The sequence below is a fragment of the Oncorhynchus keta genome, chromosome 30 (genome assembly GCF_023373465.1).
Source record: "Oncorhynchus keta strain PuntledgeMale-10-30-2019 chromosome 30, Oket_V2, whole genome shotgun sequence".
Classification (NCBI taxonomy): domain Eukaryota; kingdom Metazoa; phylum Chordata; class Actinopteri; order Salmoniformes; family Salmonidae; genus Oncorhynchus; species Oncorhynchus keta.
This window is the reverse complement of record NC_068450.1, coordinates 53,306,740-53,333,177: the sequence shown is the minus strand read 5'-3', so window position 1 is coordinate 53,333,177 and position 26,438 is coordinate 53,306,740. Positions and strand designations below refer to the sequence as shown.

Sequence of the window (26,438 nt, the reverse complement as noted above, 5' to 3'; positions counted from 1 at the left end):
TCAGGAGCAGCCACAGTGGTCCACCACCATAGATGGTATCTTCTCATAAATGATCTGCTCCATGCGGTTGAAGTAGAGCATGTTGATGGAGGACATCTTAGTTGGAGTACAACAGGGCCCTGTGGTACCCCGGGCGCTAGCCTTGTTCACCAGGTGAGTGCGGGGGTACTTCTGGAGGTGCATGTACTCACACTCCCCAGAACAGTAGTTGGCCTTGTAGCATTTGGGGGCAATGATCCAGTCCCAGCCAAAGGCCTCAAAGTCGACGGTGAGGGGGTAGCGGCAACACAGCGTCTCTGAGGACTCCTAATCACAGTCCAGGGCTGAGTTCCTCTGGGAACACTTTAGGTTCTGTCAGGACCCGGTTACGAACCCGGGTCTCCGGAGTGAGAAACAGTCACTAAACCAACTGAGCCACGAATAGTCAGCAGAACCCAGAAGATGAGGCAGACACAGCAGTACTTGAGACAGTGTATTTAATGAAGTAAAAAGTGAAGTTCTTCAGGAAAACATGTAACTCCACAACCTCAAAAGGAATTCCACAAGAACAAAGGCAATCCTCCAAGACAAAAAGGCAAATCCACAAGGTGGAAGGCACAGCACAAAAAGCCTCAAAAGATACTCAAAAATAAACAAACAAGAACAAAAAAACTCCACAAGAGAGTCCACCGGGATCAACAAGAGCTCACAGAGTACTAGGGCTGGGTGCTAACATACAAACACAGAGCAAAGAACTGAGTAAAACAAAGGGTTTAAATACAATCATGGGAAACGAGGCACAGGTGCAAATAATAATGGGGATCAAGGGAAAACAAAAGGTCAAAAGGCACAATGGGGGCATCTAGTGACCAAAAACCGGAACAACCCTGGCCAAATCCTGACAGGTTCTCCGATATCTTCACCTCCATGAAGGGTTGCTGTGAATTGAATGTCAATAAGAAGGACATCCAAAACAAAACAGCACTGCAAACATCTGGTGGCATAACTCTGATGGAATGAAATATCCTCTGTGGATTGATTTATGTTTATACATGGTTATTAATATATTTTATTAAACCTTGTAACCAACATATTATGATGCCTAAAGGCAAAACCACATTCCAAATCATGTGGGCCTGTACTTACCAGTCCCTCTTCTCCCAACTCTGCTACTGTGACAGCTAAGTCCTGCCTTTTCGAATCATAAGCTTTGATCTCGAGACCATAATGAGTTTCGGGCTGATGAAGCCAGGTTTTGAGTAATTGATTTATGTCTACACTTTGCCAAGAGCTTGCACCAGAAGCCACACATCGATCTTCAGGGAGAGGATCCGTATGCGCGAGTTTCCCTCAGTGGTTGCTTTTATGCGGGAGATTTGCAAGAAGACAGTTGTGACGGTGTCAGTCGGCCGCAGGTGCACCCAAAGTTGTGCATGTAAAATGTTGTTAGGTCGAATCTTCGGACTGAGATTGAAGAAACAACAAGATTGTATTCCGTCTTGTTGTGACATTGGTCCAGCTAAAAAGATAAGAGTTAGAATAAGTCCCAGTTTTGACCATTTGGAACCCAATTACGCACTCCACACTGGTGAATTTACGCACAGACTTTTCTGGTTCCATGGCGCATGGCAGGCATAAACTACCCACTTTGGTATGAGAAAATAAGTAATTACTTACGTGTTGCCATGGATATGATCGTTTCAGTTGGGGCACGCTCCTCATCCTCCACACGATGCTCATACTGGTCTGTAAATTGTGAAAGGATGTGAGCTTTTGGTAAGAGCTGCCTGATCATTTCTCCGCTGATGTTTGGAGCCTGCTCGAGCCTCAGAATGCTGAGAATTTAGGATCTGTTGTGGAGTCTCATTAGTCTGTTCTGTTCTCTGAACTCGCAGGTTGAGCATTGCTGTACTTCTCCATCCACTGTTGTTACGTTGGCTTGGTGCCTTGTGGTTTCATTCACCCCCATGGTGGTGCCAAATGCACCTATGAGTGTAAGGTAAAGCATAAATTGCATCTGTCACTTGTCTTTTTAACCCCACTTTGTACAGAATCGCATATTCCAGGTCTATATAACACAGTGACAAGTATTTTAATGACTATTTTTTATAATCCCTTTTATGATTCTGATTAGCTGCATTAGAGATGAATGTTTTGATTCCGTTTTAAAGAGATAGACTGTTTTAAAATGATATAGTACATGCTTCCAGTAATTGGCCTATGTTTCCATCCTATTGGCAACAGATTTCATGGGAATATTGTAGAATTCACATAAAGAAAATATTATTTTCCACCTGTGGTGTGTTTCCACCAAAATGACTTGTTGTGAATACAAATCAGTGCCTGATGACATAGTGCACACAAAATGCACGTTTTTTTATGTACAGAATAAAAATCTAAAGTCCATTGTGGTTCCATCTCATTTTCAACTCTATCGTAATTTTGTCACAAAAACTGTTGCATTTAATAGCAAATGTTCTGTGGCGATTTTAGCATGGAAATCTTGTTGGGGCAAAAAAATAAAAATGTAGGATGCATGCCAGCAAAGCTACTACACAATACTAAACCATTCATTAATTGCACTATAATGGTGACAAACGGTCCCGACAAACTGATAGGGGCTACATAAATCTGTCCTAAAAGCAGTCCCAACATCTTATCACTGCTACACCTGGCTATCAGCGGAGCCTTGTCTGGCAGCAGAACAGTTCATTCAGCCTCATTTACTGCCTTTTAATAAAGCATCGCTGATTTGGCTGACTTGCTTAAACAAATGTGGATTTCTAATGACAATTGAGATGTACAAACTATGGCATAAGGGATGACAAGTGGATTAGAGGTAATCCATAATTTCGATTAAGACATTAATGAGCGAGCTAGGATGGACGTAGTCCATATAACTATTTGTTTAGCACTTTTAAAATGTACAGCGACAGAATTCAGAACATGAGCTGTTCTTACAGTATTCTCACTGTACACCAAGTCAGAACCGTAGAATAAATAATGAAAGCTCTGACAATATTGGATGATTACATTTCTCAAGTACAGGTTATAGGCTCAGAACATTAGGTGAAATTAAGAGGTGAAAATACACCAAATTATTAGGGTGAAGCACATGGGCTACTAACATTTTACTACACAACATACACTTAGTATTACTTTCTTAGCTACAGTATACATACAGTTGAAGTCGTAAGTTAATTAACATACACTTAGGTTGGAGTGGAGTCATTAAAACTCGTAGAAGTAGAAGGACCATCACACACCATATCATCGCGTTAGTCCAAGTTTACTTTAATATGATGGTTATTATATCAATATTTGCACATAAAGGCGTTTCCACCGGCATTTATCGCATTATTAATTTGACTGACACAAAAAGATCCCACCATACCATTGAACAAAGGATCTGTCGGGATTTATAAAATTGTCCCAAAAATTCCTGTTTCCATCACATCTGTCATTATAATTTTTTTAACCTCTTGAACCTCTGGGGGCAGTAATTCATTTTTGGATGAAAAAATGAAAAAATGCTCGACTATGCATATAATTGACAACTTTGGAAAGAAAACACTCTGACGTTTCCATAACTGCAAAGATATTGTCTGTGAGTGCCACAGAACTAATGCTACAGGCGAAACCAAGATGAAACTTCAAACAGGAAGTGAGACAGATTTTTGAGGCGCTGTGTTCCAATGTCTCCTTATATAGCTGTGAATGCGCCAGGAACGAGCCTACACTTTCTGTCGTTTCCCCAAGGTGTCTGCAGCATTGTGACGTATTTGTAGGAATATCATTGGAAGATTGACCATAAGAGACTACATTTACCAGGTGTCCGCCTGGTGTCCTCCGTCGAAATTGGTGCGTAATCTCCAGCTGCATGTATTTTTCCATGTGATTCAGAGGAGAAACCAAACTGCCACAAATGACTTATCATCGAATAGATATGTGAAAAACACCTTGAGGATTGATTCTGAACAACGTTTGTCATGTTTCTGTCGATATTATGGAGATAATTTTGAAAAAAGTTTGGTGTTTTGATGACTGAATTTTCGTTTTTTTCCCTTAGCCAAACGTGATGAATAAAATGGAGCGATTTCTCCTACACAAATCATATTTTTGGAAAAACTGAACATTTGCTATCTAAGTCTCCTCACTGAAAACATCCGAAGTTCTTCAAAGGTAAATTATTTTATTTGAATGCTTTTCTTGTTTTTGTGAAAATGTTGCCTGCTGAATGCTAGGCTTAATGCTATGCTCTTACACAAATGCTTGTTTTGCTATGGTTGAAAAGCATATTTTGAAAATCTGAGATGACAGTGTTGTTAACAAAAGGCTAAGCTTGAGAGCCAATATATTTATTTCATTTCATTTGCAATTTTCATGAATAGTTAAAGTTGCGTTATGGTAATGAGCTTGAGGCTATAATTATGATCCCGGATACGGGATTGCTCGTCGCAACAGGTTAAAAGCATGACTGCACTCGCATAAAACTGTGGATGGAAAAGTGGTTAGTGTGGGTGTTAACCGAGGCATGATGCAGCCGGAACAAGGAAACTCGGAAGTTGTAGTTATACACATGTCGTGTTCAATCAGTTAGCAAGTCAGACATTCCCTAGTTTCGACTAGCATGTGAATGCTGCATAAAACCTGGGAAAATACTGATGAAATTCCCAGATGGAATTTTAAACACAGATTGGATAATACTTATTTCCACATGCAGGTTTCACTGCCTTCCAGACTGTTGCCCTTGTGATTTTTGTAGCCTACATTTTAACAGAGAAGTCTGTTCTCTGTGATTTAAGGTAAGGCAATACATTTTTGTATAGCAGTGGTGTTACTGCCTTTTATAGCAACACTTCACAAAGGAGAGGGAAATTATGTTTAAACTTCATGCATATTAATTACCTGACGCATGAAACAAGTCACGGCCGAGCTATGGAAACATGAAATGCTCGTAAAATTGTTTAAATGTCGACCAGACAATTTGTTCGTTCGACATGGTGGGATCTTTTTTTGTGAGTCAAATTCATTATGTGAGAAATAATCTTTATTGCCAAATAGGCTATTGATATAGTTAATAACCATCATATTGAAGTAAATTTGTAGTTGTGTGTTGTGTGTCCTCCCACTACAACTTGGGAAAGCATACAGTTTATTAGGCAACAGGTTAAATACATTATGATGAACATCACAGGGTGAGGGTCTGAATGTGCAAGGTGATGAAGTTGACGTAACTTTCCAATGAATATCGAGAGTCTTATTCTGGTAACATGATGATCGATGCCATGGCTGCTGTTTGACAAATAAAATAATACAGCTCTTATCCATAACAATCTCTGTCACACCCTGATCTGTATCACATGTCCTTGTGATTGTCTCCTCCCCCCTCCATGGGTCATCCATCTTCCCCATTATCCCCTGTGTATTCATACCTGTGTTCTCTGTTTGTCTGTAGCCAGTTTGGCTTGTTTGTCAAGTCAACCAGAATTGTTTTGTATCCGGTCCTGCTTTTCCCCAGCCTCTCTTTTCTCGTCCTCCTGGTTTAGACCTTTGCCTGTCCTGACCCTGAGCCTGCCCGCCTGACCCCTCTGCCTGACCCTGGCCCTGAGCCTGCCAGCTGTCGTGGACCTTTGCCCCACCTCTGGATTACCGACCTCTGCCTGACCTGACCCTGAGCCTGCCTGCCGCTCTGTACCTTTGCCCCTGTTGCTGTAATATACATTGTTTCTTCGACACTGTCTGCATCTGGGTCTTACCTTTGTCCTGATAATCTCATAATGTTGGTTGCCTACCCGCACTGTGTCTGCGAGCTGTTGGCTAGAGCACATGTGCCAAAACCAGAGTGGGCACATTTGCTATATAAAGCTACCGCAGCAGTTTTTGTGACAAAACCATCAGTAGAGTTGAAAATGTGATGGAAACCCATTTCATTTGTATTTTTCTTTCTGTAAATGGGAATTAACTTCAAAGTGATTAAAAAATGTACACTACGTCATAAGCACAGCCTTCTATCCACAAAAAGTATGTTTGTTGCAAACACATCCCTAAGGGGAAATGTATATATTGTTTTGTGCAGATTATAGAATATTTTCTTGATAATCTTGTCGCAAATTGGATGGAAACCTAGCTACTGTTTGGAAATGGGGTAGAACTGTTGTGTTGAGATGGAGGTAATGGGGCAGGGAGGACAACAAGCTGCTACATGCCAGACATATTAAGGCAAATTATTATTCATGTTGTAGTCCGGTTCCTGTTTTGATCAGAGACATACAGTTGAAGTCGGAAGTTGACATACACTTAGGTTGGTGTCACGCCCTGGCCTTAGTTATCTTTGTTTTCTTTATTGTTTTGGTTAGGTCAGGGTGTGACATGGGGGATTTGTGTTTTGTCTGGTCTAGGGGTTTTGCATGTTTATGGGGTGTTTTCCTAGACTAGGTTTTTTTGTAAGTCTATGGTTGCCTAGATTGGTTCTCAATTAGAGGTAGGTGTTTATCGTTGTCTCTGATTGGGAACCATATTTAGGCAGCCATGTTCTTTGGGTATTTTGTGGGTGATTGTCTTCTGTTTTTGTGTCTATGCACCAGATAGGACTGTTTTTGTTTTCACATTTGTTGTTTTGTATTTTGTAGTGTTCACGTTTATTGTCGTTATTAAATATGTTGAAACCTAACCACGCTGCATTTTGGTCCTCCTCTCCTTCCCAGGAAGAAAACCGTTGGGAGTAATTAAAACTTGTTTTTCAACCACTCCACAAATGTCTTGTTCACAAACTATAGTTTTGGCAAGTCGGTTAGGACATCTAATTTGTGCATGACAAAAGCAAATTTTCCAGCAATTCTTTACAGACAGGTTATTTCACTTATAACTCACTGTATCACAATTCCAGTGGGTCAGAAGTTTACATACACTAAGTTGACTGGGCCTTTAAACAATTTGGTCAATTCCAGAAAATGATGTCATGGCTTTAGAAGCTTCTAATAGGCGAAATGACATAATTTGAGTGAATTGGAGGTGTACCCGTGGATGTATTTCAAGGCCTACCTTCAAACTCAGTGCCTCTTTGCTTAACATCATGGGAAAATCTAAATAATTCAGCCAAGACCTCAGAAAAAATATTGAGGACCTCCACAAGTCTGGTTCATCCTTGGGAGCAATTTCCAAATGCCTGAAGGTACCACGTTCATCTGTACAAACAATAGTATGCAAATATCAACACCATGGGACCACTCATCCATCAAACCGCTCAGGAAGGAGACACATTCTGTCTCCTAGAGATGAATGTTCTTTGGTGTGAAAAGTGCAAATCAATCCCAGAACAGCAAAGAAACTTGTGAAGATTCTGGAGGTAACAGGTACAAAAGTATATATATCCAAAGTAAAACAAGTCCTATATCGACACAATCTGAAAGGCCGCTCAGCAACGAAGAAGCCACTGCTCATAAACCGCCATAAAAAAAGCCAGACTACGGTTTGCAACTGCACATGGGGACAAAGATTGTACTTTTTGGAGATATGTCCTCTGGTCTGATGAGACAAAAATAGAACTGTTTGGCCATAATGACCATCGTTATGTTTGGAGGAAAACGGGGGAAGCTTGCAAGCCAAAGAACACCATCCCAACCGTGAAGCACGGGGTGGCAGCATCATGTTGTGTGGGTGCTTTGATGCAGGAGGGACTGGTGCACTTCACAAAATAGATGGGATCATGAGGAAGGGAAATGATGTGCATATATTGAAGCAACATCTCAAGACATCAGTCAGGAAGTTAAATCTTGGTCGCAAATGGGTCTTCCAAAATGGCTTAAGGACAACAAAATCAAGGTATTGGAGAGGCCATCACAAAGCGCTGACCTCTGATTGAGAACCATACCAGGCCAAACACAGAAAACCAACCTAGAAACACAAAACATAGAATGCCCACCCAACTCACGTCCTGACCAACTAAAACAAACAAATAACACAAGAACTAGGGTCAGAACGTGACAGAAAAACTCCCCGTTTTTGGTTGAAAATGGGGGTTGAGGCAGCCGTTTGTGAAAATCTTCACCGTTGAATCGTCTGGTTGGAAAATGTAACCCATATGTCCGTCACTGATATCCACTCCACCATTAAAACAATCAGGAGCCTCACAAAGAATGGCTTTGTCATTGTGTTCATGACACAGATGACACAATACACCGATAGTTGTTCATGTTTTATTTCTTTCTTCTTCAGAGAGTCTTCTGTGGTTAATCTCTTGAGGTTTCTTGTCGCACGTAGTGTTCACAGCTCTTTACTTATACTGACCATGTACAAGATCACTAAACAGCAGAGACATAAGCTCACTACAACATTGCCATACTCTTTCAAATGTGAAAACACATTCCACAGTTCAACAATACATCAATCACCAGGACAGCCTTAGTGCAAACACATGCTTTACCCTTAACAGGTTACATAAGCACTCACTCCATAGCGTGAGAACATCAGGACCGGATGTACATAAATGAGCATAACCACGTGACACACAAACCTTCAACTGTATTCCCTTTGAGGTTCACAAACTCATTCCAAGCTTGATGAAAACTCTGAAAAGTGTGTTTCCTTTCAGTCATTATATACTGCTACACAAACAAGTCATATAAGCATGATTTTTATTATTCATTATTTAACGCTGGTTCCTGCATGTGACTGACAAGGCTTCTTCTCTCAAGGCTGAGAACTTCAAACGGAGATACTCCTTTTGGTTCCCAGAGCAATGTTCTGGGCGTACTGTCAATTGGTCTGAGGAGGTCACAGCCACCTGCAAGAACCAAGATAGAGTGAGGGAGATGCTGTGTACAATTCAAGGCTATCTCTTTGGACAATACAATTCTCTCAGACACAAGTTTTAAATATATAAAATTATAAACTGCCGCTGTAAATAAAATGACAGTAGGAATAATCATGTAATCAGGTGATCATTTGTAACATTTATGGAATTAATTAATGAAGATACCCAAGTCTTCACATGCCTATATTCAAGAATATAGAGTGGGAGTAAAGGGATATATCCATATTTAAAGTTATATATTTATTCATTGTTTGATAATTGAAATAAATATTTCTCCTTTGCCTGCAACACTCAGCTGAAGCGGATATACTTGAATGAAAACAAACAAACTGATGACATCAGTGTACACCTGTGGTACATTGAAAATAATTAGCTAATGTTGAAGATGACCTGCACCTACACAGGTGAACAATAAACACTCATACGTACGAGGCTTCCTGTGCAACAGGGACTGGGAAGACCAAGTCAAGTCAAATCCAATGAATGCAACACTTGAACACTTGAGATGAGTTAGTCAATAAAAATATATCCATTCATCAAATCACAGGTTGCCTTAGTACTTTCAGCACAATTGAGTAGGGATTTTGATGGCAATTGAGATTTTGATGGCAATGTCCTCTGTCATTACCAGATTTGTCGTCGCTGTCCCTCCCATAGTCAATGACACAAACAAATACACACAGACTAGTTCTCACCAAACTAACCTGACTTTTCAAGTATACCCGTACGTTATTTTACACTTTTACACTCTAAACAGTTAAACAATCAATATGCGTATCTCTGCATAAAAAGTGCTCCATCAGCTGTGTGTAGGATCGTCTTAGTGTTCTGCTTTCATATAGGCCCATAAGGATAACTATTTTATCTCTACCCAAACGAGGCATTTGGGTGAGTATGGAGAGATTTAAAGTCCACCTTTGTGGAGTTGTTCTGAACCAAAAACATTCATCAAAGTGTAATGCACTGTCTATAACTGATGATAAAAAAATCAATGTAAAAAAATACATCTGACAAATAAATAAAACGTGTCACAAATCATAATAGTAACACCATTGACATGGCTGTATCCATGAAGTGATAAATCAGTGTTTCGAAGGGTTTTATGTTTTGCCCTAAAATTTGAATTAGCACAGGTGGGGAAACATGTCTGTAAAGAGCACATGGCTGCTGGTTGAATTGTATTGTATTGCTCCTGAGGCTCCTGAGGCGTGTGAAATCCTCTCTTTTTTTATGTCGCCGACTAGACTTCATTATCAGGTGGCGCAAACGTACAGAAAAGCTTTGGCTGACACCTAAATAAATAACCCCCTTTCTACTCCAAATTAAAATAAGGTTATAGAACAATCAATAAAACGTTGTTTTTTTGTTATTTTGGAGAAAAAGGTGCAAAAATGTCTAGCTATCAAATAGCAAACCAACAAAACCAAACTCATTCCACATAATGCCATACTTTGAATTCATATGAAGCTCCTGGGCCTAAATTAAAAGACCAGAGGTCTTAAATCATAGATAACCTGGTCCCAGATCTCTCTGGCCTGTATAGCCAACTGAATAGCCAGTGTCATATACAGCACAAACAGATTTGCAACCAGGCTCCCTAGATCTGTGAACATGTGGTATAGTTTATGTCATGCATTCTGCCTCATCAATAGAGACAAACTTAAGCCTAATGCACAGTGTGTGGACCCATTTCCTTCAAAAGCTGTGCCAGTGAGTCACTTGATTTCACTACAGATAAAATAGCATTTACACTGAATCCATCTACCTCTGATATTATATGAATTTCAGGGATATACACACATTACATAAATGTACACGTTATCTTATGCATACGTTCAGGTTTTACACACTGTTGTACATAAAGAGAAATGTTTTGTGCATTTAAATGTAGAAAATACATTCCACATAGTGCCGACACACACTGAGGGAGAATTGCGCAGTACGACATAAAAAAAGTGAAGCGAAAGGAAACAACCAAAAAACTAAAAACATCTGGGAAAAAGTCAAAGCTCAATATATATATATATTTTAAACACATTGTCATCTTTCAAATGACAGAAATACAATACTTTTATACAAAATCAAAAATACAGTACTATCGACAGTATACGTGACCTACCACTGACGTGACCTACCACTGACGTGACCTACCACTGACGTGACCTACCACTGACGTGACAAATGGACCACACACTTACAGTAAGTCTTCCAGATAGTTAATGTGGCCATAGAAATAGAATGACTGGAAAGAACCAAGCCTCTCAGATCACATGTATATATATATAATATATATCAAAAACGTTTTATAATATAATAATATAATAATATAATATTATATATATATATATATATATAGAATTTCAATGGGAACGTCCGTTCTAGTTATTTCATTTCTATGGATAGATAAGAGTATTAATTGGCTCATAGTAGGCCGTCAATGTTCTTCTCCGCTATCTCCTTCTCTTTGTCCTCAGTGGCGCCCCCCGGTGGACTGTACTTGTTGTTGTAGTCCTGGAGCATGGTCACAACGTCGTGGTGTCCAAAGTGCACTGCCTCTTCCATCGGTGTGTTACCCCACCTTGATGGAACAGACAAGAGACATTGTAAACACGGCTCTTAAAATGGACACGTTTTACATGAGCTACGTTTCCATCCAATTGGCGACAGATATTCATACAAATAAACTCAAATCTACATAAATAAAATGTGTGCATTTTACAGAGTCAATGCGCGGGGGGCACCGGTTAGTCGAGGTAAATGAGGTAATATATACATGTATGTCAAGCTCATCACCATGCACTTTTACCACCCTGTGAAGTTCATTATAACTTATTTCACCTGTAGCCTACTAAACTGCATGCTTTCCCAAGTCGTAACGGGTGGACCACACAACATATCCTTGTGTGGCTCCAAGTTTCCCCATCTTGTTTTTGGTTTGTTGACATTTGTAAAGCTTAATGACACATTTGCTGTTTTCATTCGGCCTGTCGTGACATTTCTTATCCGACATGTACTCTCATAAAAAAGTGGGATGGAAAACTGGTTACAGACAAGACACTGGTTGTAAATATGTCTTCTCGTCCATTGGAGACATTGAACCTTAGCTACATTGACAGACACTGGGTGGTCTTTGGGGGCCATTGAATCTAAACTCACCTGTCTTTGGGAACAGGGTTGACCCTGCATGCCTCCAACAGGAACTTGACCACCTCCACATGTCCCTCTGCTGCAGCCACGTGGAGGGCTGTCCTGGAGTCATAGTCCCTCTGCTCCATGTCCATGGAAGACAGAGCAAACCTGGACACATTCCACAGAAGGACAGTGATGAGCACAGTACAGCAGCCAAAATAGCGCACACACCACCTCTAGTCCCCAAGTAGACACACAGGGAAACCTCACAAGGTCTCGGTCTGACACAGGGACAGAGTTGGAATTTACTCTCCAAGATGTCAAAACATGACATATTTCCTTTCATGGCTTATTTTCAAGGCCTTGTTGGCCAACATGGAGATAATGCAGTGCTTGTGTACCTCCTCAGTGCAGACACATCGCCAGTGTACGCAGCAAAGAGAAGATTGATGACCGACTTCACCTGAAAGACAACAGAGAGGCAGCTGGCGTCAGTTTGCACGTCAACCACTTTCCTTTAGCACTATCAGCATCTTCCAGTGGATGGCACTGTTGCTTTAAAAAATAAACACTCAGTCCAAACGACAGCCTTTTCAAGGGAATACGTCGACTACATGTACATGGAGGCACCTTGGTGAACGCAGGGAAGTAGAAAAAGAGCGGAGAAGGAGCGAGAGGCTCCCAGTAAAACTCGGCTCACCCTTTGGTCTCCTCCCTCCCTGCGAGGATCCAGCTTCTTGACAAAGTGCTTCAGGTTGTCGTAGTTGTGGAAGTTGCAAAGGGACACCAGATCCTGGAACCAGAGCAAATCCCTGTCAGGCTTTCTGCTGCTTTTCCAATCATCAATCAATCAACGAATTAGATCAGTGACAGAGAGACAACAGAGTGAAAACCTAGCAGCTTCTCGTACCGTGCAGAACTGGATTCCTCGTACACTGTTACCCAGCTTGTCCAGTGGAGGGGACCAGCACATGATACCCATGACGTTGGGCACCACCAGCAGGATGCCCCCTGCCACGCCCGACTTCGCTGGAAGTCCAACCTGCCAGAGACAGCATAGAGGAAGAGGTTAACAGGGAGTGCAGACAACAGTGTGACAACAGTGTCAAAACATGACAGCAATAAATTAACAGCAGTGGATGGACAAACACCATGGAGTAGGAACTGCAGTGTAATGTGTAATGCTTAAACGGTGGCAGACTGGAGACACAGTGGGAACAACGACAAAGAGCAGCAGGCCAAACAGACAGTAGGAAACAATGCTAAACTAGGGGGGCTAGGAAAATAAAGGGGACTGGAAATGGGAATTCTAACTCAAATCTGGCGCAAAGTCTGTTGTACATGGTCCCTGTCAAATCAACAAATACAAATATTGAAGGAAGGAACTTGGGAGACTCACGTGGAAAGCGAACTGTCCCGAGAAGTCGTACATGCCGCATGAGTGCATGAGGCTCAGGGTGTTCCGTACCGCCTCCGGGCCCAGCACGCGCTCGCCTGTGATTGGACAGAAGCCGCCGTTGGCCAGGGTGGCCGCCATGACGCTAGCGCTTTCACAGGTCACCTCGATGGAGCACAGCTGGAGTAGAATAGAAAACTGTTAATATACCATCGGGAATAACAGCTGACAGAGTGAGAAAAACACAAACAGGATGTTTCTCCATTGAAATGATACAGCTTCAAACTTGAACCATGTTCAGAAAAAAATGCTCACTCGATTCCCACACCAATTCACCATACATACATACACTGTCATCACAGCCAGTGTTGTCTATGTATACAGATGACTCAACACTACACACCTCAGCTACTAAAGCGAGTGAAATCACTGCAACACTTAACAATGAGCTGCAGTTAGTTTCAGAATGGGTTGCAAGGAATAAGTTAGACCTAAATATTTCAAAAACTATAAGCATTGTATTTGGGACAAATCAATCACTAAACCCTAAATCTTGCAACGAATAATGTGGAAACTGAGAAAGTTGAGGTGACTAAAACTGCTTGGAGTAACCCTGGATTGTAAACCGTCATGGTCAAAACATGTTGATACAACAGTAGCTAAGATGGGGAGAAGTCTGTCCATAATAAAGTGCTACTCTGCCTTCTTAATAACATTATCAACAAAGCAGGTCCTACAGGAGCCTGACTACTTTTCAGTCGTGTGGTCAGGTGCCACAAATAGGGATTTAAGAAAATTAAAAATTGGCTCAGAACAGGGAGGCACGGCTAGCCTTTAAATGTACACAGAAAGCTAACATCAATAATATGCATGTAAATCTCTCACGGCTCAAAGTGGAGGAGAGATTGACTTCCATCACTACTTGGTTCTGTAAGAAGTGTTGACAAGCTGAATGCACCGAGCTGTCTGTTTTAAACTACCAGCATACAGCTCGGACACCCCTTCATACCCCACAAGACATGCCACCAGAGGTCTCTTCACAACCCCCAAGTCCAGAACACACTATGGGAGGCGCACAGTACTACATAGAGCCATGACTACATGGAACTCTATTCCAAGTCAGGTAACTGATGTAGAATCAGATTGAAAAAACAGATGAAAATACACCTTATGGAACAGCAGGGACTGTGAAGAGACTCACACACAGGTACAGACCCGCAATACACACACACACACACACACACACACACACACACACACACACACACACACACACACACACACACACACACACACACACACACACACACACACACACACACACACACGCTAGCACACACGTACATTGTAATATTGTTGCATGGTGGTATTAGACATTTTGTACTGTAGATATGTAGCGGTGTAATAATGTTATGTGAATACTGTTTTATCTTTTTGTTTCATGTGTGATGTAAGTGCCTTAATGTGTTTGGACCCCAGGAAGAGTAGCTGCTGCCAAATACAAATACTCACCTGGAAGTAGAGGTCTAAAATGGAGGTCATGTCTGTCCCCTCTGGAAAGCACTAGAAAGAAACAGTGATTTGATTTGACAGTCAGACAATGCCTAGTAAAAATGTCTTCAGTGATCTAGGAAAGGTACATTTGATCGATGTACAATGTGTGCGCTTGTTTCAGCTGTCGCCAACCTTCTTCTCCTTCAGGTAGTAGCCAATAGCAAAGTTCCGATCTCCAGACTCCCTCTCTGACTGGAATCTGGGTCAGAGAGTTGTGTTGTTAGTTAACCGGAACATTCGAAGTTCGGAGTTCTGTTTTAATTAAGTTCAATTCCAATTTGGAATCCAATTCTACTTCCCAAACCAGTAAAGCTATTTGTGTTGTTGACATTACATTTACATTTAAGTAATTTAGCAGACGCTCTTATCCAGAGCGACTTACAAATTGGACATAGCCGCTATTTGTTGTTGACATAGCCGCTATTTGTTGTTGACATAGCCGCTATTTGTTGTTGACATAGCCGCTATTTGTTGTTGACATAGCCGCTATTTGTTGTTGACATAGCCGCGGGAAGTCGTTTGGGGGTGGGGGTGGGGCGGTGCAACAAAAAACACTCGCTATATCGGTCTGCTAACACAGGACTACAGTTGACTACTTTTGAGAATTGTATGAATTCAGCACCCCTACTTCCCCTATGGTTTTTGATGTTGTCCAGGTCAAGATTTATCTCTATGGTTGTTGTTTTTGTGATGTTATTCTAAAGCAGAATAAAGTACTGTCTGAAACTGATAATCGTACTAAAAATGTGATTGATGAAAACAACACTGATGAATAACTAAGGCATGGCACCTGGCCAATGGTGGTGAGCCCAAGGTGCTGAACCAAACCACAACCCCAGTTCTTCATCTTGAGAACTCACGTGGCATTGCTGAAACCCACATACTCGTTTCCTGCCAGCTTGTTCATGAAGTTCATGACCTGCAATACAAAGTCCAAAAGGTCAAAGTGTACCCATCATAACAAAGACGATCATCTCAAACAGTCAGCGCAGCGTCGGTCGAAACATAAAAGAACTGGGTAGCGTTACTTACATAATCAAATTTCTCAGCGTTGCTTGCCCCTTGCTAAAAGAGAAACAGAAGATCACATAAGTATGAATGACTACATTCATTAGATGTACAGTATATTGTATATTGCCTAGCAAGTGGGAATACCTTATGACAAATTCAAATTATTCCTAGATCAAATTACCAATATCATTACAAAACCTCGCAATAATCATTAGACAAAAACAGTATGTACCCTAAAGAAAATACATTAAGTCCTAATATAAAAAATATTTAGGATTACTGGGCAAGTAGCTAGATGGAGATGAAATGAATCCCTAATTAAAGAGTCAAGGGTTTTGAAATGAGAAAATAATCTACCAAAAGACAATCAGGAAAACAATGTGTAGGCCATTCTACCAGACTGTTATGGGGATAAAACGCACCACAGGTAAATGCCATTCCTTATATCTGCAATTCTGCATAGACAGGCATACGTGAAGTTAACCTGTAGTAGTGCAAGTAGCCTATGTACTGTAGGGGTGTCTGAGTGTCTGTTGAAAGTTAGTGATGTTTGCTAGTGTGTGGCTGATCCTGTGTGATGTAGAAGGTTATGGATCTATATGTGCAGATTAATTAGCGATGTCCTCCCTTAATATTGTGGAACACACTGACTTCTGGGATACGTAGTGTAAGCTGAGGAGAGGAGGTACTACAGAAAGGAAACATTATATTTAACTCTAATAATACAAATAGTGCAAATGAACCAGTTAAATACATTCAAACACTAAAACACAAATAATCGATCATCTAAAAACAAAATGGCATGTTTGTACTATCATGATTTTGAAAAACATGTTTTTTGTTTTGCCTTTGTTTATTATCCTGGTTATAAGCAGTTTGTAAACCGTTTGTAAAATGCAGGTGACAAATAGCAACTACTACAACTGTAGCTTCTTTGAACAAATCCAGACGTTGTTCAATGGGGGAAATAATTTAAGTAAAAGAATTACCAACGTCATTGACCTGTGGCAGTGGTCATAATTTCCCACAGATCTTAAATGCTGTAAAATATGCAACAACAAATAAACCACAAACGAGGCTTCAAAAATACATTACAACGGTCCCATAGTTTAGTCCCAGATTTACCATACGGGAACCACACTCTGAGAGACAGATCTGGTCTATATTACTGAATACATTACATTAGAATTAGAATGTGGGGGCATCCAATCAGTGGATTGATTATTGAGCTCACCATTAGCAACCTATACAGTGATTGGTTTAAGGTTATAATGAAGATTTGAAGTAGAAAGATACCACATCATTACCCTGTCAAGTCAAATGACTGCCATCCAAATAACCAAATGACTAATAGGCTACAGATGTAGGATCTTACTTTTATCACTCACTGCCGGAAAAATGCAAACTTGTAGTGTATTAAAGGTTTAAAAAGGCTTCTAAAGTTCGTCATTTCCACTTTAAAATGTCAAGACTTGATTTGCCAGAACAAAAACTGTATCAACCCCTACAAAAAAATGCCATTAATTATAATTCACATAATAATTCACATTTCCTGTTGCTGCAGGATTATTTTCCTGCTGTAGCAAACTGGCTCAAGTTAAGATCCTACATCTGTATATCACTAGGTGTAATATTTTATGTACTGTACTATGTACCATATTGAGTACATAGTGTACAGTATGATACAAGTATCAATAAAATAAATCGTTAACACTAATTACTATAGAGTTGTTATTCCTTATAGGTGTTACTCCTATAATCTGTTAGACAGGATAATCATATGGCACCTTTCCATCAGAGTTCAACCCCAAATCAAACCAGACAGGAAAACTCAAGGCTTCATTCAGTAACTTGGCTTGGTTGCGGTTGAGATTGATGAGTAGCCAGGCCTCATGTATCTGGGTCCGTGTGCCATGTTACGTTGAAATATGGAACAAAGTGCTAGTCTTGTTTTGAAGGTGGTAAGCTAGTGCCTACAACTGTCTTCATCTAAGGCAGACAGTTGTGCTGTTGAATTAGCCCCTGGAGCTATAGATATGGGCCTTTGCTACATACAGTAAGAGAAAAAGTATCTGCAGTAGGTTTGGAGCCACTAATTATTGGAGATGAAACCTCGTTTCTGCAGAGAAAAAAGAGAGAAGATCTAACCGTAGTATTTCTCTGAATACAATGAATACAAACTAAGCTTACGATACAAACTCTGTCCAAATGACTTCTCTTTTCACGGTATGTGACTGTTGAAAGTTTAGTATGAAACAAACGCAGTTCCTCACGTTGATATGATAAATGGGCTGGTGCTGGGTTATGTAGTAACAACACTACAGAAGATTTATGCACACGATGTACATGTATGTGTCACCTCTTGGTTCTAGTCTTCAGCGAGGCACCTACAATGCCTTGGAGGTGAATGCGTTTTACCCTACAATATCTCATAATAAACACACGGAGAATTGATCACAGTTTCAGCAGCAGAGGGTGCACTGCTCCCGTACAGTAAGCTATTTCTAACATCACTTCCTGACTAATAGCCAATAGCAAAGATGTTCTACTCCTCTCAGCCAATAGCCAGCCTGGTTAGCTTTGCCTCTGCCTGGTCAAAAACACAAGATTTAAGCAGGCGATGGACGCACAGAACACACCCACATGTTGATCTTTCATTCATATTACAAAGCAGTTTTACCCATGATTAAATGTATGGCTTTATCTATATGGCTGGGCTGGTTAGACCAATCTGAGGCCCGTTGCCTGACACGCTAGTGCTGTCTGTGTGCATAACTGAGAGGCAGGCAACTCACTGATGCTTTCACCAAACAAATCCCCTTTCAGCAGGATGATCTATAGTCTTAATCTCTCCATATACAATACAGTACACGCTGGTAATCTGGCTAAAGCAATGCAGTCCCCCCCCCCCCATGTTATTTAATGTATTTAAAATGCAGTTCAATGCAACTTTGTCACTCCAGAGGTAACAAGGTACGTACAGAATCGACCTTGTGTATTATGTAGCCTAGTATTGGTACAACTACCGACAGTACTGAACAAAGGCATGGGTCAACGTGTCTTTTTGAAACCAATGTTTCCCCCTCCAAAAAACATACATTATTATCTGAACTTCAAACGTCATTTACCTTTAGGAGGGACGTGCACACGATAGCGCCGGCGTTAACCATAGGGTTATGTGGTTTATCTGTGGAAATCAGTGTATGTTACAATACAACATGTTTACAAATGCAGTGGACAGAGTATACGCACAATACACAGCAAGGTTACATTTTCTTCACAATCACCACACACTACTCGACACATTCAATGTGAGAGGCAAATATGCCCGAAGATCATGCAACTTCGATTTAACTTTGAACTTGAAGTGAGGAAAGGAGCAGAATAACAAATCAGATGGATAATGAATGAATGCTGATGGGACCACGGCTGCCTTTTTTAGTCTAAAGACCATACTAGTGATATTGAGGAACACAGCCATGAACTCACAGCCCAGTACTAGCTGTACTGTAGGTCTCTTGTGTTATGCCACTTCCCGTTTCCTTCCCCTAAACCCTTTGAATCTTCTTATGCAATCACACAAAAAAAAACAGGAAGAAACAACATTGCTACCACTGCTAGCAGTTTGCATAAACGGATTAGATAACATGACCAATGGGAGAAAGTGCATCAAAACCGAAACCCGACCTGGGATTTACTGAAACCCTGTACGAAACCCCGAGTCACAATCTACAGAGCTCAGATAGCATCGTTTGCCAACCAACACAGCAATCAGAGCAATGAGTTACATTGCCTCGATTGGATTTGAAACAGACAAGGCTTGATTTGAGAGAGCTTGACAACTGCTGCTCTCCATATAGCTTCTGCATGCGCTTCATACGTGAAGCCGAAATGAAGTGAAACATTGACACTGTTGTCATTGCTTTCGTTTCGTTGATGAAACCGAGTGGTAAAAAAAAAAGATCACATTGCATACGGTGACAGAGGGAAGGAAACTGTGTTCGTTGTTTGAAGTAACTTCTTTGTTGTTGTAATATCGCAAGCGGACGTGGCCGTTTCACAGAGTACGGATTCCAGCTTTAAACTAGGATCTTATCAAAGATATGATACACGAGGTTGGTGTTATTCTCCAGGTCTACTGTAGACTATTGCAGATGAAGTAGAGCGTATGGACATTGTACTGATTCTGTACTGATTCTATCCAGCTGCACCAACACCTCTCATTAAGATTACATAACAGTACCATGGCAACAGACTGCACCACAGGCTGGATCACCTTGCATTGAATCACATGACAACCCACCGAGAGGGACTACTTTCTCTCAATCAACCCGGACACTTGCCTTGTTCAATGTATGTATACAATATATAAATGATTCTATGAAAGGACAAAATCTTTTCACAGGGTATGCTAGGTTTGAAGTAAAATAGGACCACCTGAGCAGCACTACATTGTAACGAACTCCTCTGTTCTGCGTTCTGCGTGTGAAATGAACAGCCAAACAGCGAGCAGGGGGGCTCCAGACAAACTGGTGCTGCCTGCGACCATAGAATTACAGAATCTCATTCTGGAGCTCTGTAGGTTTTACGACACCAGCCACTCTAGTATTTTATATCTTTATACGTGTGACCCTCACCTTCCTCGTTAAGGAATAGTTTGTTGAAGCGCAGACCGCTGGGCTCTTTACCGATGAAACGGTGCACATACTCTGTCCCGTGGTCGTTCACGGCGATGGCGTACTTCAGAGGCTTTACACACGACTGCAGGCAGAACGGGACTTTGGTGTCACCCGCTGTGTGTCTAAAGAAGGGGATGGAGAGAGAGCAGAAGGGGATGGAGAGAGAGCAGAAGGGGATGGAGAGAGAGCAGAAGGGGATGGAGAGAGAGCAGAAGGGGATGGAGAGAGAGCAGAAGGGGATGGAGAGAGAGCAGAAGGGGATGGAGAGAGAGCAGAAGGGGATGGAGAGAGAGCAGAAGGGGATGGAGAGAGAGCAGAAGGGGATGGAGAGAGAGCAGAAGGGGATGGAGAGAGAGCAGAAGGGGATGGAGAGAGAGCAGAAGGGATGGAGAGAGAGCAGAAGGGATGGAGAGAGAGCAGAAGAGATGGAGAGAGGGGATGAGTGGGGGGAGAGGACCAGGAGATAAAGACAATAAGCAAAGGAAAATGTAAACAATACGAAAGAATGTCTCATTATGTAGGGTAACTAATTAGCTACTTTATAGTGTATGCCATTATCACAATGCTGCTGTAAGCAGTTTGACAGGAACGCTATACTGTACATCCAAATGGAAAGTGTTCCATCTTAACTGTAGAAACACAAATGTAGGCTACTACATGTTTACTGCATGTGAAACATGACTATAGCTGCTGTACCTTTGTCCATCCACAGTGCATATGGACACGGCCCAGAGGTCCGGGCTGAACCTTGCCAGCTGGGGAATGTAGTCAGCCACCTACGCAACAGAAAAGAAGGCAACATATCAACACTTCCCATTCCCCATGGGCATTTCATCAGGAAATGATCATCACCACCATCACCACGCAGTCTCACTGACCCCGGGGCCTCTCCCTCACCCACCTGTCCCCCTCCCAGGTGTTTGGCATTCTCATAGAGAGCGTCGATTTCGGAGGCAAAGGACACAAAGTCGGGGATAACAAACTTCTTCCTGAAGGCCTGGGTGAGCAGCACGATGTTGCTCTGGACACACCTGGGAGAGAAAAGGAGACAGTGGTGTTTATGTCAGGTACCAGAATCTCCTTATGACTAGTGTAACACATGGAGTCCTGTGTGCTTCAGTTGGAAGAGCAAGGCACTTACAATGCCTGGGTCACGGGTTCAATACCCGCTGGGGCCTCCGATAAGAAACTCTATGCATGCTAGTCGCTTTGGATCAAAGCATCTGCTAAATGGAATATATTACTACATTGTTATTGTACATATGATACAGGGAATAGAAAACTGTGAGGAATTAGCTCATAGATTTGTATAAGATGTTATATGACATCAGATATCTATATACCCTGTCCTATCCCTGCTACTGTATCAAATCAGATATCTATTTACCCTGTCCTGTCCATGCTACTGTATAAAATCAGATATATATTTACCCTGTCCTATCCCTGCTACTGTATCAAATCAGATATCTATTTACCCTGTCCTATCCCTGCTACTGTATCAAATCAGATATCTATTTACCCTGTCCTATCCCTGCTACTGTATCAAATCAGATATCTATTTACCCTGTCCTGTCCATGCTACTGTATAAAATCAGATATCTATTTACTCTGTCCTATCCCTGCTACTGTATCAAATCAGATATTTATTTACCCTGTCCTATCCCTGCTACTGTATAAAATCAGATATCTATTTACCCTGTCCTATCCCTGCTACTGTATCAAATCAGATATCTATTTACCCTGTCCTATCCCTGCTACTGTATCAAATCAGATATCTATTTACCCTGTCCTATCCCTGCTACTGTATAAAATCAGATATCTATTTACCCTGTCCTATCCCTGCTACTGTATAAAATCAGATATCTATTTACCCTGTCCTATCCCTGCTACTGTATAAAATCAGATATCTATTTACCCTGTCCTATCCCTGCTACTGTATAAAATCAGATATATATTTACCCTGTCCTATCCCTGCTACTGTATAAAATCAGATATCTATTTACCCTGTCCTATCCCTGCTACTGTATAAAATCAGATATCTATTTACCCTGTCCTGTCCCTGCTACTGTATAAAATCAGATATCTATTTACCCTGTCCTATCCCTGCTACTGTATAAAATCAGATATCTATTTACCCTGTCCTATCCCTGCTACTGTATAAAATCAGATATCTATTTACCCTGTCCTATCCCTGCTACTGTATAAAATCAGATATCTATTTACCCTGTCCTATCCCTGCTACTGTATAAAATCAGATATCTATTTACCCTGTCCTATCCCTGCTACTGTATAAAATCAGATATCTATTTACCCTGTCCTATCCCTGCTACTGTATAAAATCAGATATCTATTTACCCTGTCCTGTCCCTGCTACTGTATAAAATCAGATATCTATTTACTCTGTCCTATCCCTGCTACTGTATAAAATCAGATATCTATTTACCCTGTCCTATCCCTGCTACTGTATAAAATCAGATATCTATTTACCCTGTCCTATCCCTGCTACTGTATAAAATCAGATATATATTTACCCTGTCCTATCCCTGCTACTGTATAGAATCAGATATCTATTTACCCTGTCCTATCCCTGCTACTGTATGCGCCCACTGGTGTGTTTACTGTATAGGTTTCTCTTGCCTATAAATCGTTGCCTCCCAGATGGCTTCCAGTCAAAGCTACTGGCAGCTCCTAGTGTGTTGTCTTATGATCTGTATCCTGCAGGGTGGCTTGCCTACAGAGTGGTTTCTCAAGCGGTCACTGGGCTATGTGTGCTATGTCACATGGTATGTCCTAGGGATGTAAACAGGAACAATATTTTTAAAGCAAATATCAGCTGATCTGGAAAGGACAGTTCTTGTGATCGTAGAGATGAGTCTCTTGACAAATTGCCATTCATTATTTTTGTAACAAGGATATTTTAAAATGAATGGGATTGATATGACCTTGGCAATCTGAAAGGACTAGGCTATGACATGCTTCCTTATAAAGCCTGAACTACTATGAATAATTCATGACTTGAAATTCATTGAGCAAATACTTCTAAGGAACCTGAATATTATGGCCCTACACGAACTGTGTTTAAATAAAGGAGGCACACAAATGACTAAATGATGACCAGTGCTTGACATATCAAAAGACCCCTAAAGCCTTCTATTCTAGGTCGAGTGTCTAGAGTGTTCTGGAACTAACCTGTTATAGAACCCAGCTCTAGAGTGTCTTACTTCTTGAAGACGTCTATATAAACATTACTTCTAGCGTCTGTTCTACATCCCAGCACGAGACTGTCTTACTTCTTGAAGAGGTGTCGGTCCAGGTTTCCGTCTGACGTGGTCTTCATGATGACTTTCAGGTTCTCCATACATTCCTTCAGCCGGGGGTCTCCGGTCCGAAGCCCTGTGGCTTTCAGCGCCTGCAGAAAGCATGGCTCGTGTCAGGGGGCTGACGATTATCATGTTTATTACATTTACAAACATTTATTACATTTGTAATGCTTATAAACAAGGTTATAACTTGACAATTTAATGGCATATTACGCTATATTTATTGAAGGATCCAATGTAAATGTCAAGACTAATAAGACCTATTGAATAAACTGCTCTTCCATGCCAGATAGCAGGAGATCAACATTTCACCATAGAAATAGAATGAATTCTAATCTGACAAGAATCTAATTCTATAAATGACACCCCAAGCAAGGGGCCACACATGAGTGAGCTATTGCTTCCTGGTACAGTCAGAGTAGTAACAAGCATTATATTCAGATATACCGTATAAGGCTGTGGCAGTAACCATGACACAGCAGGCACCATTGCTATACTACCATCCATCTGGCCCAACCATGTGGCTGCCTGCTTGGCTCTGGTCTGACACTCACTGTGGTGAATTTGTGAGCTGGGATTTTTTCAGCGCCCCCGGCGATGGTGTAGAAGAGTAGATCCTCCAGACTGGGCAGGATGCCTGCCTGCCTTCTCCTGACGCACACACACGCGCACACACACACACACACACACACACACACACACACACACACACACACACACACACACACACACACACACACACACACACACACACACACACACACACACACACACACACACACACACACACACACAGAGAGTGAGGAACGGCCTGGGTTCTCTAAAGGCAATGGGGAACAGCAGCAGGGGGCCGGGATTAACTAGCTATAATACTGTAGAGGTGAGGTGGTGAGTATTTCACGTTACAGCCCCAGATTTAAGGAAAGGGTTTGAACCCTGCTTCCAAAACACCAGTCTGATAGTTCAAGGAGAGTTTAGAGAATTTTTTTATAGACAATATCTTGTTTGCATGGATCTTCAATCATAAATAAGGTAGACTTCGTTAGTTTTATGTCAATTTAAATACATGCCTATCAGTTACAAATTATAGTGTCAAGTTTTAGCTAATACTCGGGGGCTTGAAGTGAGTCATTGGCCCATTTACTGACAGGTATTATGCATAGCAGCTCCAACTCCGTTCCACTCACTCTGGGAGAGGAGAGTTAGTACAGTATGTTAGAGGTAGATAGATAGGTGGAATACTGTCGTTAGGCCTAAACGAGGTGTATGTATTTCATCATGAACCACCATACACCACATAGAATCTCTGAGGGAGGTGGGTGGGAGCTCAGGCTCAGTCAGTCCCGCAATGCATCATGGGACAAACAGGCAATAGAGCTATAGTAACCCAGCTCCGTAGCCTGCCCTAGCGATTAAGAAGACGTCACAACGTTTAAAAACTGATAAAAATAACTTTTGGTAAAGGGTCAAATCCCCTCATCAGCTACCCAGGAATGACTCAGACTCCGGACACTGCACTATATCTTTCAGTTTGTTGTTGTTTAAAAGGATCTCTTCCAGTTTGGAGGTTGTTTAAGCCGTATCCGTTTGTTTTGACTCCTACTCTGAAATGATTACGATCCTTTATCATTCCCATGACAAATGATTTGATAAGGCCTATTTGATTGTGGTCCTCGGCCCATTTCTGGAGTCATTTCTGGATCGCTGATGCCTGCCAGAGAGGAATGCTGGAACAAACGGGTCGGTGGGACGGCTGGGGAAGTTAAGCGCGGTCGCTTGTAGAGGCTGAGGACACTTCGAGGTAGAGAATTGAAGAGAGAGAGCACTCAGCAGCCGCAAGGCTTAGCCTGGAAACACCACAGTACATCTACACGAGAATGAATGAATAAATTGAGACATATACTTACACACCAAGGCAAAGCAAGCGGATCAAACGAAAAAGGAGAGAAAATATGCAGAGTAAGTGAGTGGCATTAGAACAAACGAAGTGACGTCGTGCATCATCATCATCATCAAGCAGATCGGCCTACTGATAAGACACAGATTCATGGATTAACATACACGTTCAATATTTAGGACACATCCAACACTGCAGAACAACAGTGAAAACCATGGCATGGCAGAACCTGAAAAAAATAATCATTATACCCTTCCAGCAAAGCACAGTGTAAAACAAAACATTAAACTGAGGACGTGTGTTGTGTTCCAAACTGCCCACATGGACATCACCCTCTCTGCTTCATGTCTCCAAGCCCTTGCCCTCACCCCAGGATAGTAGGAAGTCCCAACAGGCAGGCTACTAGGAGGTGTGAAACATCTGGATTGGTGCTGATGATGCTCCGTTAATGAATTCTCACCCAGCCTTAGCTGGCCTTCCTCCCTCCCCTCTCTTCCCCCCTCCACTGCCTCGACCTGTATCTCCGTGCAGCTTTGTGAGTTCAACTGTGTGCAGCATGTAGAGAGAGTGCCTCGTCGGAGGCCCTGCACGGAGCCCGCCATATAGCCTAACCCTCGGCGTCCAACCACACACTGCCTACAGTCAGTGTGTTCCATCT

At 41.6% G+C, this 26,438-nt stretch overlaps 1 protein-coding gene and 1 pseudogene across 2 annotated transcripts in view; both read right to left on the bottom strand.

Moving 5' to 3' along the window:
* Positions 1 to 7,166, bottom strand: LOC118363131 (growth/differentiation factor 8-like; annotated as a pseudogene).
* A 1,432-nt stretch (positions 7,167 to 8,598) lies between these two features.
* LOC118363712 (glutaminase kidney isoform, mitochondrial-like) overlaps positions 8,599 to 26,438 on the bottom strand; it is a 29,259-nt gene continuing 11,419 nt past the window's right edge. For both annotated transcript variants that reach the window (XM_052488532.1, XM_052488531.1), the window contains exons 2-17: positions 24,438 to 24,534; positions 23,854 to 23,972; positions 21,465 to 21,594; positions 21,260 to 21,339; positions 20,522 to 20,685; positions 19,013 to 19,071; positions 15,906 to 15,938; positions 15,734 to 15,792; positions 15,006 to 15,072; positions 14,832 to 14,882; positions 13,323 to 13,499; positions 12,834 to 12,965; positions 12,624 to 12,716; positions 12,325 to 12,386; positions 11,951 to 12,091; positions 8,599 to 11,372 (exon numbers count right to left, since the gene is read on the bottom strand). In XM_052488532.1, the coding sequence (XP_052344492.1) occupies positions 11,216 to 11,372; positions 11,951 to 12,091; positions 12,325 to 12,386; positions 12,624 to 12,716; positions 12,834 to 12,965; positions 13,323 to 13,499; positions 14,832 to 14,882; positions 15,006 to 15,072; positions 15,734 to 15,792; positions 15,906 to 15,938; positions 19,013 to 19,071; positions 20,522 to 20,685; positions 21,260 to 21,339; positions 21,465 to 21,594; positions 23,854 to 23,972; positions 24,438 to 24,534 (1,621 nt within the window). In that variant the 3' untranslated portion in view covers positions 8,599 to 11,215. The remainder of the gene's footprint in view (positions 11,373 to 11,950; positions 12,092 to 12,324; positions 12,387 to 12,623; positions 12,717 to 12,833; positions 12,966 to 13,322; positions 13,500 to 14,831; positions 14,883 to 15,005; positions 15,073 to 15,733; positions 15,793 to 15,905; positions 15,939 to 19,012; positions 19,072 to 20,521; positions 20,686 to 21,259; positions 21,340 to 21,464; positions 21,595 to 23,853; positions 23,973 to 24,437; positions 24,535 to 26,438) is intronic.